We start from the raw sequence: 16,294 nt of genomic DNA on the forward strand, positions 1-16,294 counted from the left end.
GCAACTCCTTTTCTTCCGGCTCCTGGCTCGTCAGCGAAGACCCCGACGCCTGTAAGACTTGTGCAGCCGCAGCCCTCGTGGCTAGGTAACTCGGCATTTCGGTGCCTGCATAACCTCTTTACTCTAGGGTCCCGAGTCCCTCGCTTCCGACTTGCCTTATCGGGTCCGCCCGAGACCTTAAACTTTCCGTGTCCTCGGACACTTGTTTTAATTGTGCACTTGAAGTATTTTCCTAAGAGATTTGGTTTGTGCTTAGTACCCTGTCCTCATAAAGAGTCCAGGGCTGTTGTGAATCTTAATAAATATCCTGTTTATTTTCATAACACTTGTGTGGTGTCCTTTCACTGGGTGTTCAAGGGGTACATGTGTGGTAAACAGCTTGCTTAACGCGCCCTCTCGAGTCTTTAGCCTTAGACTGCTCGTATCCACGCTACTAGGATAGCTGGTCTATAGGTTGACTTACAACCAAACACCATAAGGGTCGTTGGAACGATACATAGCGGTCGCTAGAATAGCGAACGTTGCATATCGGGCCAACTTCTCACAGTAATCACAAATCAACGCCGTCTCCTTCGCCTGCTTGCTCACTTTGCGCATGCTGTATAAGATTTTCAAGTGGCTACCCCTACACACAAGATGCACTGTGACACAGGCCCTCATCACCAGCCGACTGGAATAAGGCAATGCCCTCTTCATAGGAATCGCTACACACCTCCTACAGAAACTTTAGACCATAAAGAACACTGCAGCCTGATTCATCCTCAGCCTTCCCCAATAAACCTACATCACACCCCACCTCAGAAAATTCCACTGGCTCCCCATACAGAAGAGATGCCAATTCAAGCTGCTGACCCAAGCACACAAGGCTCTACACAACTATGACCCGCCTACATTAACCACTGCCTGAACTTCCACCAATCGCCGAGTAGACTATGCTCTGCCTCCGTCTCACTTGCCCATACTACCTGCATCTACTGAAGCAGAAGTGGAAGACGCTCCTTCTCCCACACCACAGCAAAGACATGGAACAGCTTCCCCATCCTAATCTGAACCATAAGTCTCTTCCAGAATTCCGAATGGACCTCAAGTCATGGATGTTCTAATAACCCTCTAGGACCTGCAAGCACCTGGATACCCTATGCAGGGGTCTCCAAACCGGTCCTGGAGGGCCGGATCCATGCCAGATTTTTTGGATATCCCCATTGAGATACATGTAGTTATTTTAAAAATCTGGCATGGATCCGGCCCTCCAGGACCAGTTTGGAGACCCCTGCCCTATTGGGTGCTAAGCTGTGCTTTATAAAACCTGATTGATTGATTAATTGATTGATTTGTTTGTTTTTCAGAAATAAAGTCCTGCTCTGGGTCTATGTTTCAAAGAAAAAAAAAGTTGCCAATGTAGGACCAAAATACCTTGCTGCTCATTCATAAAACTGTTCATCATTCTGAGCAAAATCTGAACCAGCAGATAGATGCACAAAAGACAATGAGATATCCCCGAGGCAGGCTGGGATTTCAGAACACAAAAGGCAGGCATCTGCCAGATCAGCGGAGGCCAATTTATTTCAATGACTGTAAAATGCTGGCCGAGCCGTCCAGCTGAAGACCACTCAAAATATGTGAAACATGCTGGTTCAACCCCTAGAAAACGTGCTGCTCTCCTTGCCTAGCCTGAAAACAGGATGCAACACATCTCTCTGCAATTTCTACTATTCATGTTGAAAAGTGTGTGCTTGCTCCGGGGAACTTAAGAGAGTGTAATGCTTTCTAGTTTTTATTTGTCTCTTATACAACGTGTCAGTTCAGAGTGTTTCTTAGTGAACAGCATAACAGCAGCAAACTATAAGCCAGTTTCCCTGACCACACACTAACTGCCAATCAGGATACAACTACCCAAAAATGAAAATACCAAAGGGTGGTAAAGATAGTCTCAATGCAAACAAATACAAGGTCCTATTCAATTAAGCATTTATGAGTAGGAGCAGTGGTATTACTGGAATGATCCTTTACGTATTCTTACATGCCTTTATGAATCAGCTCCAAAACATTCAACTTCCTGTTAGTAATACTGCAAAAAGGGCACAGTTTTTTCAAAATGTATTTGGATATTCCCTGAATATTATCATTTTATTTCAATTTTAGATGAGATGCAATTCACAAATGCATCTGAGTACATAAAAGGGTAGTACAGCTGTACTACTTTAAGTACTCCAAAATGCCTTTGTGAATAGCCCCACAGAGAGTACAAGGATCATCTCTCAGCAACTTTACATAATGAGAGTATGGAAAATCTGGCTGCAATCGATGGCCCTGGAAAGGCCCAGTTTTCAGACAACATTTTCAATCTGACTTGGGGCAGGGGCATTGCTATCAATGATGTGGTGGGTGCAGTGGCACCATGGCCCTGGGGTTTGAGAGACTCACTGCACACTAATTGTGAATGTCTTTTACCAAACAAGCAGCTGTTAGGGAGGCACATTTTCATTGCTTGCACTAGGGCCCATAAACTCATGCAAAGCCGCTGGCTAGGGATGAATAGGCTCCTTGGCCTTGTTGAGCATGTTCACATCCAGTGGTGGAACAGAATGGGACTCAGTTACATTCTGGACCCAGTACTTACTATTGAGACAGATCCAGGATGTGAGATGACACCAGAGATGTTTTGCTGACTTTGTTCAAGTACAATTTGCTGGCGCAGGGACACAGTCAAATGTGCCCACACCTTGTGTGCTTTGCATTCAGAGCAGTAACCAACAGTTAATGAAGTTCTCACATTTAAAGTTCCAGTTGACCAAGATAAATGCCTCTCTTTATAGGCCATCAGAGCTCCTTTTGTTTAAGTCTCATCTTGGCTGGGAGCAAACTGAAGCACAATACCTTGATGCCATTAACATAATGAAAACAAAGTCATTGAGGGGGGGGCAGATTTACTAATATTTGGAGCAATGCAGCAAGACAACTTGCTACACTTCATCAAATCAAGAGGGCAGGATTGCTCCATATCTACTAACCTATGGTGAATTCCTGCTCTCTCTCTGCACTAACACACTGGTAGCTGTTAATTGCCAACACAGGCAAACTTGCACCATGGTGCAAGGCTGACTATGTTGAAGGCAGGATTGTTTTGTGCAGGAACACCTTCCTGGACAAAAACAATCCTGAGAGGCTTTTCCCTCTTTCTACATGTGCTGCAGGATGCAGCAAATGTAGAAAGAAGAATAAACAAGGAGAAATAAACATTTTTCTCCTCCCTAAGCCTTCTCCGGGAGGCGTACCATTTTGACTCATTTCCAGGTTTACTAGTGTTAGTAAATCTGGAGTTGTGCAAAAAACCATAGCCCTCATTTACTGGGAATTGACGTAGGGCAGCACTGCAAGTCTTTTTGCTTCACTGCCCTACGCCAACCTCAAAGGCGTACTTGTGAAATAAGGTGCACACCTGTCCCTTACCCCTGCACTGGTGCACAATTTGCTGCCTAGCACCAATGTAGGCATCCTTGCACCATGCTGCAAGGGTGCCTCCATTGCAGGCAGGATTGTGTTTATGCAGGAAGGGACACCTTGCTACACAAAAACTATCCTGAGAATACAATATTTCTTCTTCTTACTCCTGCTTTGGGGAGGCGTAAGGTTTTATCGCTGCCCAGGATTACGTGATTAAGTAAATCTGGTGCAGCAAACCCACTGAAACACTGATGGAACGCCGCCTTGATACAGAGTAAGGCAAGGTAGTGACTTGCATTGCTTTGTCTTACTCCATATCTTTGAGACCATGCAAAGTCACACATAGTAGCTTTGCATCTCCTCATAGATATGATTGCGAGGCGTTGCACCACCAGAGCGTAAAAATAGTGACACTCTGGCAGCGCAAGCCTCTCATAAATAAGCCCCCAAAAGTGGATGCATGGGAATACCCTTGCTCTAACTATGGAATGCCGTCCCAGAGTGTAGTGATGCATGGCAGCGCTTGAGCACCTTGCGTTACTCCAGGTTTACTATGCCTTGCACATCCACGCAAGGTGGCTCAACATGGCATAGTACATTTCACAAGTCCTTGATCAACCTGGCCCTCAGCTTTTTGTCACTTCACAACTACTTAAGAGAAACAATTATTGCAAGTTTTGACTTTTCTAAGATCTCTACGCAAGAGAAATGTATGCACTATAAGAATGTCCAATGTACCTGTCCATATGACTAAAACCATTTATTAATAGCTCTTATTCAATACCTAAAGTAATCATGTTTAGGAACCTTAGAATAAGGAAAGAGTGAGAGAAAACTACAAAGTTTTAAACTTACGCCTCGAAGTGCGCATGCCGCTCATCATTGGCGGTTCACAACTCATTAATTTATATTACAAGGAGTGTAACTTGTGACCTGCATGTAGCACAAGATTCTCTGCAATACCAGAGCTATGCATGTAAAATATAAATTGTGCCCTGTTTGTTACACCTTCTGTTTTGCAACAGGCACATTAACCTTCTATGCTATTTTATCGAGTGTCAAACCTTTGACTGCACACAGACCACTCCAGCAAGCGAATTAACTACAAGAGTTAGCTTAAATAGGTAGATAAAAAAGTATCTTTGCAGCAGATGCTTTAACCTAATAGATATTGCAAAATGCCGTTATTTGAGACCACTAAGGATTTACTATCACATTAGTTATTGTTGCCAATTTCTTTGGGGACAGAGTTAAAAAAATAAAATAAAGGCATGTATTGTCAGACTCGGTTCCTCTTGACTCTGGCCCTTTTGACTTCACCCTCTATCTGCGGCAAACACTTACCCTCCAATTTATGGGATCCTGATGTAAATATGTTCCATTTCCAGCACTTTATATCTATTTAAACAGTGGGGGCATGTTTCCAAGGAAATGGCGGAGCGTGGTGTTAAGCAAAAAATGCTAACTCCATGGTCCCCCATTCCTAAAATGCAGGGATGAGCCGCATATAAAAAGATACGACTCATCCCTGTGTTTCTTCTACTGCTGGCATTAAATTAATTTGCTTAGCACCAACGCAGACCCCCTTGAACCATAGTGCAAGGGTACCTGCTTTGATAGGATTGTTTATGTGCAGGAAGATCTCCCTTCCTGCACATAAACAATCACAAATGGCGATTTGAAACTTGTATGTGTGTTGCATTGTTCAGCACACATAGAAGTTGCAAATCGTCATTTTTTTAATGATTGTTTATGTGCAGGAAGAGACAACTTCCTGCACGTAATCTGTCATGGCGTTTTGCTGTTTCTATGTGTGCTGCACAACGCAGCACACCTAGAAACAGCAAAAACTAGGAGAAATAAAGCATTTCTCCTCGTTTCGCCATGTTAAGACCAGGGGCCTCATTTATGAGGCCCCTTGCGCCATCGGAACTTCACTTTTCATGAAGTTCCGTGGCGCAGAAGCCTGCGTGGTATTTATCAGGCAGCAGTACGGCAGTTTTTGTGGCGTACTGCTGCCTGATAAATATCAGTCCCTTTAACGCAGTGTTCTGCGTTAAAGGGGCGTGCAATGGGTGTTGCTGGGGGCGTTCCCAGCAACATCCATGGCCTTTTGACACTGCCCCAGATTTACGAGAAATCGTAACTCTGAAGCAGTGCCAAAAGCTTACGCCTCCCCAGGGGAGGCGTAAGGGAGGCGCAACAGGGAGAAATGTCTTTATTTCTCCTCGTATTTCCTTTTTCTATGTGTGCTGCATTCTGCAGCACACATAGAAAGAGGAAAAGCCTCTTGTGAATATTTTTGTACAGAAAGGTTTCCCTTCCTGTACAAAAATAATCTTCCCCGCAACGCAGGCACCCTTGCACCATTGTGCAAGGGTGCCTGCGCTGGCGCAGGCAGCCCATTGTGCGCCGGCGCAGGGAAAAAGGACAGGAATGCGCCGTATCTTATAGATACGGCGCATTTCTGCCCTTTTCTTTTGCCGTAGGGAAGCGCAGCAGGAAGGCCTGCTGCGCTTCCCTACGGCAAAAAGTCATAAATGAGGCCCCAGGTTTTCCCTGGTCTTAATTTTGGCTTCCTTGTCAACAGGGGCAGCGTCAAAATCAATTACTCACCCCTTTCACGCTAAGTATAGCGAGAAAGGGTGTCTTATTTACAAGGCGGCGTAAAGCCACGTGAAGTGGCTTAACGCCGCCTTATAAATAAGGCAAAGCTCCTATCGCCACAGGAACGTCGTTAAAAGCGATAGGGGCTTTTAAATATGCACCTGGGTGATTTATATGAAGGATGCATAAACATTGATTTATTGCAGTAAATGGCACTGATCATCTTTGTTTTGGCCCAAAAGCAGCTTGCAGAAAGCTCACTTGAGAGAGGTGGAGGCTCACTTACCTGCAATTGCAGTGACATTTTCTGGTGTTTTAAGCAGATCCTCTTCGAAAGATGACGATGAACTGAAAGTCAGATGTTCCATCATTGTATGCTCTAATTGTACAAAGTTTCTCGTGTCGAACTGCTGCCATCTCGTGGCTATGGGGCTACTTGCAACAGGAACCTCTGATGTCAGCCTCTTCACAATGCTCTTTTTAAACCTACTGTAGGAGCACTTTCCCTTTTCAGGCGTCTGAAATAAAGGAAAGATTCCTGAAATTAAATGATGTTTTAAAGGGTTTTTTTTCATTCTGTGTCTTCGGGAAAATGTGTTAATACATATGTGCATGTGTCTTCCTGATTTACACACAACATCCGTCGCGGCAAAAACACACCCATGATATAAATTGACCATGCAGCGTTTTAGACATCAATATTTTATTTCTGTAGTAAGGGACATTAGGCATACCAATGCACATATCCCTAGATAAAACATGGAGGGCCTCATTTATGAGGCCTTACATCAGTTTTGCGCTTCCGATGCGTCACTTTTTGTGACGCATCGGCAGCGTAAAACATGCCTCCTATTGTGCACTATTTACAAAGTGACGCATCTAAGCAGATGCGTCACTTTGTAAACCCCTGCGCTATATTATACCTGTGTCAGGTATATTGTATGCAGGGGGGGCGTTCCCCCGCAAAAAGCCTCATAGAAGTGATGCAGTGAAATCTATGAGATTTCCCTGCGTCACTTCTAGGATGCCGTTGCGTCAAAATCTTGCACCTGCCTCACAGCAGGCGTAAGACTGACACAGGCCCTTTCAGATGGGGCTTGCCCCATGTGAAAGGACGCATTGCTGGAGTTGCGTCACTTTTGTGACACACTCCAGCAATGCGTCACTTTTGCGCCTACAGATACGTCAGAAATACTGACGTATCTGTAACTCCTTGCGACATGATGCGTCATATTATAAATATGATGCATCAATCATGTCGCAAGGAGTGCGCACTGAGAAGTGACGCATCGCTGCTTTCACGCAGCGATGCCGCATTTCTCATAAATGAGGCCCGGAGTGTTTACACCTATATTTCATTCATCTTTTAGGCAAAAACGTAATGGTTGATTTCTTGAATAGAAGAAACTCCACTCCACATGGACCATTGGGAACAGTCCCATACACCAGTCATAAATCAGAAGAGTCCACAAGGGCTTCCTCTGCAGCTCCTCTTTACTGGCTGCTGCAGACGTAAACATTGTAATGTATATGTACATTGCAAATATTGACCCACGGGCGCATGTTGAAGTACTTCACCGCTCCACAGTGCCCAGAGTCAGTGGCTTATTTTCAAGCCCATTACGCCACCGGTGCAACACTTTTTTGACGTACTAGCGGTGCAATGGGCTTGCTCATATTTACAAGCCCATGTAAAGTCACCCTGCATGACTTTTCACAGCCTTGTAAATATGGGCCCCTTTCACGTCACGCCTTACTCTGTGTAAAAGGGGAACTCCATTTGTGTTGCTGTAAGTGTACCCGTGCAACATGCATTCCCAGATTTACAACATTTTGTAAAACTGGGAATGCGTCCGAATCCTATGCCTCCCCCGTAGAGGCATAGGGATGGTGCACTGAGGAGAAAAGCTTTAATTTCTACTTGTATTTTCTCTTTCTATGCGTGCTGCAGCATGCAGCATGCATAGAAAGAGGAAAATGCCATTAATTATTGTTTTTGTGCAGGAAGGTGTCCCTTCCAACACAAAAACAATCATACCCGCAGTGCAGGCACCCTTGCAAAATAACACAAGAGTGCCTGCGCTGGCGCAAAGCAGTCAACTGTGCGCCAGCGCAGGAGAAAACACAGGAATGTGTCATATTGTTGTTAACTTGACCTATCCCTGTGCTTTGTTAAAATGACATAGCATGGCGCAGCTAAATGGCTTGTGGCGTCGCGCTGCATCATTTTCTTGTAGGTAAGGCCCTTGGGGGCAGATTTATGTTAACTGGCGCATCCCGAGGGATGCGCCAGTTAACATGCGCCACAGTGCGCCACAGCTACGCCACCCATGGTGCGCCGCATTTATGATGCGGCGCACCATGGGGCAAAAACGGCACAGATGCGTCACGCATCTGTGCCGTAAAAGTGACGCATTGCTGGAGTTGCGTCGCAAGCACGACGCAGCTCCAGCAATGCTCTGGGGGGCCTATTCTTTCAATGCTGCCTCAAGCCTTACGCCTGTTTCAAGCAGGCGCAGGGTTTTGACGCAGCATTGCCCTGAAAGTGACTGAGTGAAATCTCATAGATTTCACTCAGCCACTTTCAGGAGGCGTTCCTGCGCAGGAACGCCCCCCCTGCGCAGGAACGCCTCCTCATGGCGCAGTGCTGTACAACGTGACGCATCTCCTACATGCGTCACGTTGTAACTAGGGCGCAGGGATGCGCCACGTTTCCGCGCCGTTGCGTCACTCAACGGCGGCGTAAACGTGGCGCAAGCCCTTCATAAATCTGCCCCTTAGTTTGCAGTGTTAGCTGTGCTGCATGTGTTGCAGTTTGCTGCATGTTATGCAGCATTGATAGAGCTGGTGTGCTCGGTAATTGCATACAATTTCTAGTCTAGATGAAAGTTAATTTTTGTTATTAATGCAGATGCTTTAGTTATGTATCAATATGCATTGTAACCGAGTCTCTGTGATTTAAGGTAATGGATGACAAAAGTGTTATTCTACTGTGGGTCATGCTAATACAGGCTAGGTCAGCGAGTCTGGCGGGAAGAGTTCAGTAGGGTTCAGTTTGGAAGGCAAATCAGTTTATGGCAGAAGGAGACATAGGCTGACATGGATTAGTTAGCAAGGGTATGAAAAACGCCTGTTGTGCAATTCATGCATATTTAGGTGATGGCTCATATGCTGTGTCATGCTAAGGAGCACAAGAAGATCTTTCACTTTATTTATTTCTTTGTAATTACAGGGTTGTATCCTTTTGATTATATGAATAAAGAAAGCTGTCTGGATTTCATTGGTGCTGTTTTGCTCTGTTTAGATGTGAGTGATAGAAGCAGGACTCCATCTCGTTTCTAGGTTTAACCTGGACTTCCATCTTCATCAGTGATGTGTCAGAGGTGTTGAGATGGGACACACTCAGTTTAGGTCATGGTCAGGTTTATGGGATCCCTCTAGTTTCTCAGTGTTACACTAAGTCCCCATTTGATGTTGATGGTGATATACTTACTGTATGTTATATTCCCAGGTTCAAGTGTTGAATAGTCACATTTTCAGCATCCATCTAACTTCCAGCCTATTTATGGTAGCCCATCTTGTCTGGAAGTGAGTTCCATAGTTGGGCCGTTTAGACAGTTATCTTAAGGAAGAAAAATTAATTGGGAGGCCAAATTGGACTGTAGCATCTGTTTATAGGAGCATCTCTTGAGGTTAACAAGCAGAAATATTGGTCCTTCCACATTTATTGTCCTATGTACCATGCTCAGTAGTTTGGACTTTCTGACAACATGCTGTCAGTGCACAGCCTTCATAGCTGATAAAATGTGTTTGCAAACCTGAATGCGCAGAAGCTGTCTTGCTGCTGCATTTGAATCATTTAAGAACCTCTTCTAGTAGATGTTGATATACCATTGTATAGTCCATTGGCATAGTCCAGATGTGATGAGTAAAGTAATTGCCTAGATTTTCTATGGGAATCCAACAAGAGGGAAGATGTGTCTGAGTGGCCTCATGGAGTGGACTGTGGCTTTGGTCCATTGATTGACATATGAACTCATGGAAAGGGCTGAATACATGATAATTCCTATGGTCTGTATCTTGTTGTTGTTGCTTGAATTCCTAGTTCTTCAGAACCATTTCATAGTGGGTTGTGGTTGCTTTTATTTTCTCTCATGGGGAAGATTTGTATTGGGTGTCACCACGGCTATGATAATTATGCCTGTTATTTGCTTAATCTGTGCATTCTGCATTTTTCTCAATTTTACCAACTCAGATTCTTGCTCCACGAGCCACTTTCTTAGTTAATTTGGGTGTCATTGTATAACAAACTCATGCAGAAGGAGGAGCGATAGGCAAAATTGTAGAATTAAATATCTGCCAGGGTTTGTGAAAGGGAAGAAGACTGGCTTTGTCTTGGTTCTGCCACCAGTGGTGCTACTTTACCCCTGCTGGGCATCTTTGCGGGACTTCTCCCTAAGCCGTTGTATGTATGTATGCTGTGGTGCTTATATAGCACGAGCCTAGCTGTGAAGCAACGGAGGGCTGTACATTAAATGAGGGGTTGGAAGACGATTTACGATTGCGTTAATCAAGTGAGGATTACACAATTACATTTAGACACATTTAGGCACAGGGAGATAAAATGAATTGCCTGTAATCACATGATGTTAGGTCCAGCACTGAGGCCAGGATACGAACCTTGGCCCCCAGTCTCCAAAAGAAACATCATCTTGTTGTGTTTGCTAGAGTTCATCGGTATACCAGTTTTCTCCCATTTACTTTTTTTGTGGGTCTCAAGGAACACTCAGCCCGATTCATCATTGTGAAGTTTTGCGAGTCTGAAATAGCGATTAATAAGGAATCGCTATTCCAGACTCGCAAAACGGGATTCATGTAGGAATCGCAATATGTTTTGTGATTCCTACAGGTTCCTTATTTGCGATTTCGCAAATAAGGAATAACTCCCCATTCATTCCTATAGGCCTAAAGGCCCATAGGAATGAATGGGGAGTCATTCCTTATTTGCGATTAGCAATTAGCTAATCGCAAATGAGATTGCGATTTCAAGGGTGCAGTGGTGTCCAAAGGACACTCTGTAACACCCCTGAAATGTAAATTCACACAGATGTTACACACACACATGTCCACAGGACATGTGTGTGTGTAACATGCAACTTAGAAAAATGCATTTAAATGCATTTTTCTAAGTTTTCGCTATTTACCACGAGGTTTGACTTCGTGGTAAATAGCGGTTCTAAATTGCGAATTCGCAATTTTTAAATGTTTCAAGAATAGCATTTAAGGAATCTCTAATAGAGATTCCTTAAATGCTATTCCTCGCAAATTTGCGAGTTCTTAAATAGCGAATTTTGCATTTGGGATGATGAATCCCAAATGCAATAATTGCACTCGCAAAGGGCCAGATTCTCTGAATCTGGATCCTTGCAAGTGCAATTTTGTTTCATGAATCGGGCTGATAGTGAACTGTATCATTGGTGTCTATAAGTGGAATGACCTTTGTCAGTTCATGCTCCTGACTTGTTATGGGTCACATTGAACTTTTTCATCATACAATATCATATTAGAATGTTATTTCTATTTCTAGTACTTTACTTGCCTATTCCAAGCATGTTTTATATTTTTTGGTAAGTAATCGCAATTCTCGCTCAAGGTCCATTAGGTTAACCTCTGCCTTTCTTTATTCCATCCACCCGTTTCAGTGGCATTCAGTAGTCCTTTGAAGCCCTGTACTCGCTTGCATCGCCGGTATTTGGCAATATATGATGTACTTCTGATTCATTTTCTGAAATTCAGGCATCTGGGATGCTTCTGGTCTGTCGTGTGGTTTACCCCTCAGCTGTGAGTGTGTGGGTGAAAAATGTGCATCTCTTGTTAGCGGATGGTTGCCTTAGAATGCAAGTTTGAAGCCTTTAGCCATTGGTGCAGGACAATCCCGCAATCTTTGCAATTATTGTCATTGATTCAGTTCGTGTTTGAGCTGGTCAGCTTGAGCAGTGGATTCTAGTTGGGTTGGACCCTCCCTTTTGGCAGATTTTGGAGGCAAGTGTTGAGTTCAGTATCTAAATGCCTGATCGTGGCTAATTCATTGTTGCATATTAATATGGGGCACGTTTATGTGGCTTCCTGCTTTGATATCCAGGTGTTCTGCTGTTGAACAGTTCAGTGTCTCCGAGGACCTTTCCTCCTCCTTGGTTGAGCCAGCACATGCTGTAGAGCTCAAGATCCCAGATAGTTGTTTGCCAAGGTTTGCAGAGGATGCCCCTTAGTTTTAAGTACCTTGGAGCAGATTTACAAATACTAGCGCATCCCTGCATATTGGCAGGGATGCACCAGTAATTGTGCGCCGCAGCTCCGCCACCCTTGATGCGCCGCATTTAAAATGCGGCGCACCATGGGGCAAAAACGGCACAGATGCGTCACGCATCTGTGCCGTAAAAGCGGAGCATTGCTGGGGTTGCATCGCTACGCTATTGCAATGATCAGGGGGGCCATCTGTGCACAATTCTGAGTCAATCCTTACACCTGCTTCAAGCAGGCGCAAGGTTTTGACGCAGCATGGGCCCAAAAGTGATTGAGTGAAATCTTGTAGATGGAACGCCTCTTCTGGCGCAGGCTTTTACAACGTGACGCATCTGGGAGATGCGTCACGTTGTAAATACCCCGCACCATGGCGCATCTTTTGCGCCACCGCTGCGTCACAAAAGTGCACTTCTGAAGTTGGTCCACTTAGCTATTGTAATCTAGTGATGCTTTCGTTGAAGGTTGAAATGGGAGCTCTAAGTGGTAGACAAAAAAAAATTATCTGTGTTAATTGTCATTTTCTAATTTGATATTGTGAAAGGTCAACATAAAGTGCATTCCATTTGTCTAGGCATCCAAGAGCAGAAAGAGAGAAAAGGAAGACCTTTTTAAGGCGGTATCTCTAACAGTATGCACGGCAGCAATCCGGAACCCTAAACACGCAATATCTCCCCCCACCCATGTGCTTAAAAAATTATTGCGTGGCAGGTAATACAAGTCAGTGGAAAAGGCAAATAAAAAAAGGATGCAGTTCCTCACCAACGCTAGGTGGATGCGTCATATTAAATTCACCTCTTCTACAGCATCATAATGGCACATGGAGGCCTCTTTTTTAATGTAAACATTTTCTAGGGTTGAAAGGGTCGTGAGCAATAGGTTAAAATTGCATTTGGGAGTAAGTTACTCCTGTCTCATGCAAGGTTAAAAGTGTGTAAACAAAGGGATGTGAGGCATTTATATTGGTACTTTCCTCACTGCAGATGTTAGACTGACATGTTTCAGCCCTTTTCTAATGTGTTCCTACATGTATGGGCTTTCTACAGGTCGGATAGTCCCCTCTTGGGTTATTGCTGTTACTGAAGGATTTCTTCTCAGTGGAAAAAGTATATAACATATCTGCAAACGCATATATTCGATCAAGTATGGTACCCTGTAGAGAAACAGTAACAGGAACACAGTTATATCATTATATGGTAACGGTCTGCATCTAATTATGCTGCTAATGCTATCCGCCACTTTATTCCACTGCATTGCAAACAGTGAGAAATGGTGCACTCTACTACTCCCCTTTCTCCTTAAACTACTGGAAACATACAATTTATGGCACCCCACCTACCCTGTGCTATACATTGCAGGTTCTGTGGAGGAGAAAATGTATGTCTCTGTAATTACATATTTTATATTGAGGCAAAGGATTGTTGTGAAACTCAGTTAATGGTTGTTTACTTTATATGTATAGCATTTCATTCCATTAGCTCCTGCTCTTTAGCTCCTTGCACCCAGGACCTGCTCCTCTTTCTGGACCCCTGGGGCCTCATTTATGAGAAATGACGCATCGCTGCATGAAAGCAGCGATGCGTCACTTCTCAGTGCGCACTCCTTGCGACATACCTGATGCGTCATATTTACTGTATGACGCATCATGTCGCAAGGAGTTACGGATACGTCAGTATTTCTTACGTATCTGTATGGCGCAAAAGTGACGCATTGTTGGAGTGTGGCACAAAAGTGACGCAACTCCAGCAATGCGTCCTTTCACATGGGGCAATCCCCATGTGAAAGGGCTTGCGTTAGTCTTACGCCTGCTGTGAGGCAGGCGTAGGATTTTGACGCATTTGAGTCTTAGAAGTGGCGCAGTGAAATCTGGTAGATTTCACTGCGTCACTTCTATGACCCTTTCTTGTGTGGGAACACCCCACCTGCATACATTATACCTGGCGCAGGTATAATGTAGCGCAGGGGTTTACAAAGTGATGCATCTACCTAGATGCGTCACTTTGTAAATGTGGCGCAACAAGGTGCATTTTTTACACTGCTGGTGTGTCACAAAAAGTGACGCACCAGTGGTGCAAAAGTGACGCAAGGGCTCATAAATGAGCCCCCTGGTACTTCTAGTTGGCCCCGGGTCTTCCTCAGCAATACCCAGCAGCCATAAATGCAGATCATCCTCCTTTCCTGCACTCCCTATACACAAGGATCTCCTGGCTTTTTGCAAGGAACCTGTGTGTCCAGCAGAAATCAGCGGGGTTCCCCTTTAAAAGTCATCCCCCTAAAGAACTAGTTCACAGAGGTTCCAGGGATACCCTCTCCACCAGCGTCCACAGCAAGTCCACCCCTCAACTGTCCCCAGAGGGTAAGGGAAGGCCAGTGCCACTGATCCTGGAGACACATTCTAGTCCCTGGGTGCCAGCTGCAGTCAGACGTCCTTGAGTCATCTGTTTCATTAGCAATCAGAAGTCCTTGAGTACCTCTCTTTGTCAGGATTCCTTGAGTCAATTTTCTTCAGAAGGAGTCTAGAGTCTTCTCTCTTTCATCTGGGCCTTATTCTGCAGGTGTAGTTTCCCCTGGGTCCCAAAATGTTCTCAAAATTGCCTCCAGTTTGTCACCGAGAGAGGCAGCCATTTCACTTCACTGTCGGCTGATTCAATAAAAAATTCTGCATAGAACTTACCTCACCGGGGTTACACTAGCTAAAATTGGGACGGGACAGGACGCATCATGTCTGCAGGGGTGTCACCAGGATGCAACCTTCTACCATACTATCTGGGATTGTCCATCCCTTTTCTCCCCTATGGGAAGGGGCTACCACATACTTGCAAGACCCACTAGCTAAACAGATTAACCTCACTCCATCATTGGGGCTCCTTAACATTTGGGAACCATCCGACCTCACTGAAGTGGAACAACAACTGGTTACTTTGGGTTATGTGTTGGTGAAGAGAGCCAGTGCAATGAAGTGGGGGGTGGCGGGGCAGCCGTGGATAAACACATGGGTGGCTGAGCTAGATAAATGTGTGGTGGCGGAAAAAGAAGTATTCAAAATCAGAGGATACCCTGAAAAATGGGACAGGAAGTGAAGTGGGAGGAATGCTTATTATGGAAACCTATGCATATCTCCAACTGTAGAATTGAAAATGGCTAAAGGGAAGCATCTTACACTTGACACGATAGAATGAATGTATAATTATGTTCAGTAATCTGTACCTGATGTTCTAAGATCGATCTGTCTGTGATTTACACCTGTGATGATTGGAAATTTCTTATTAATAAAAAAAAACAGTGAAAAACAAATAGTTGTCTCCCGATAGCAGGATAATTTAAGTGTGAATGGAAAGTTCCAGACAGTATGACAATCCAAAGAAGACAAATCATCAGTCCACCCCTGCCCCATTCCTCCTGCACAGCATTCTGGTGACTTTTCAAAATGGTGAATTCAATTTGTCAGTCATTACAGCTCTTTGAGAGCCTTACGCTCCGTCCATACCTGACACAGCAGCCTAGTTTCTTCCCTCCATAATGTCACTGAGGAGCCTCTGCTGTGAGTCATGTTAGAGGTATGGCTGTCTCATTTTGTGGAGGACCTGGCCTGGCAGTTTGGGCTGGACTGTTCCCATAAGGAACAGGGGCATCACTAATTTGCATATGGCTGGCTCCAAACTGGGGTGACATATTTATCAAAAGAACAATGTATTAAACACCGATCTGTGATGGGGGTGAGTGATTGAGAAGGTTCCGCACTCTGTCCATTATCTTGTTGTATTTGCTATGTTTGCTCTAAGTGGCCAAGGGTATGCCCGGACATGGGTCACTTGTTCGCTGTTCCATTGGATTCAAGCTAGCCTGGCTGGTGAGGGGTAATACACCAAAACCGGTCCCATGATGCTTGTTTCTGGTCCAAGAAGGACCTGGCAGTTCGGGCTAGACTGTTCCCATTAGGAAC

At 44.6% G+C, this 16,294-nt stretch overlaps 1 protein-coding gene across 2 annotated transcripts in view; it reads right to left on the minus strand.

The window, feature by feature from the left end:
- The window catches only part of CDC20B (cell division cycle 20B), a 374,231-nt gene that overhangs the window by 240,553 nt on the left and 117,384 nt on the right, over positions 1 to 16,294 (minus strand). For both annotated transcript variants that reach the window (XM_086960634.1, XM_086960632.1), the window contains exon 3: positions 6,338 to 6,569. In XM_086960634.1, the coding sequence (XP_086816760.1) occupies positions 6,338 to 6,569 (232 nt within the window). The remainder of the gene's footprint in view (positions 1 to 6,337; positions 6,570 to 16,294) is intronic.

Source organism: Lissotriton vulgaris, chromosome 3_1 (genome assembly GCF_964263255.1).
Source record: "Lissotriton vulgaris chromosome 3_1, aLisVul1.2, whole genome shotgun sequence".
Lineage (NCBI taxonomy): Eukaryota > Metazoa > Chordata > Amphibia > Caudata > Salamandridae > Lissotriton > Lissotriton vulgaris.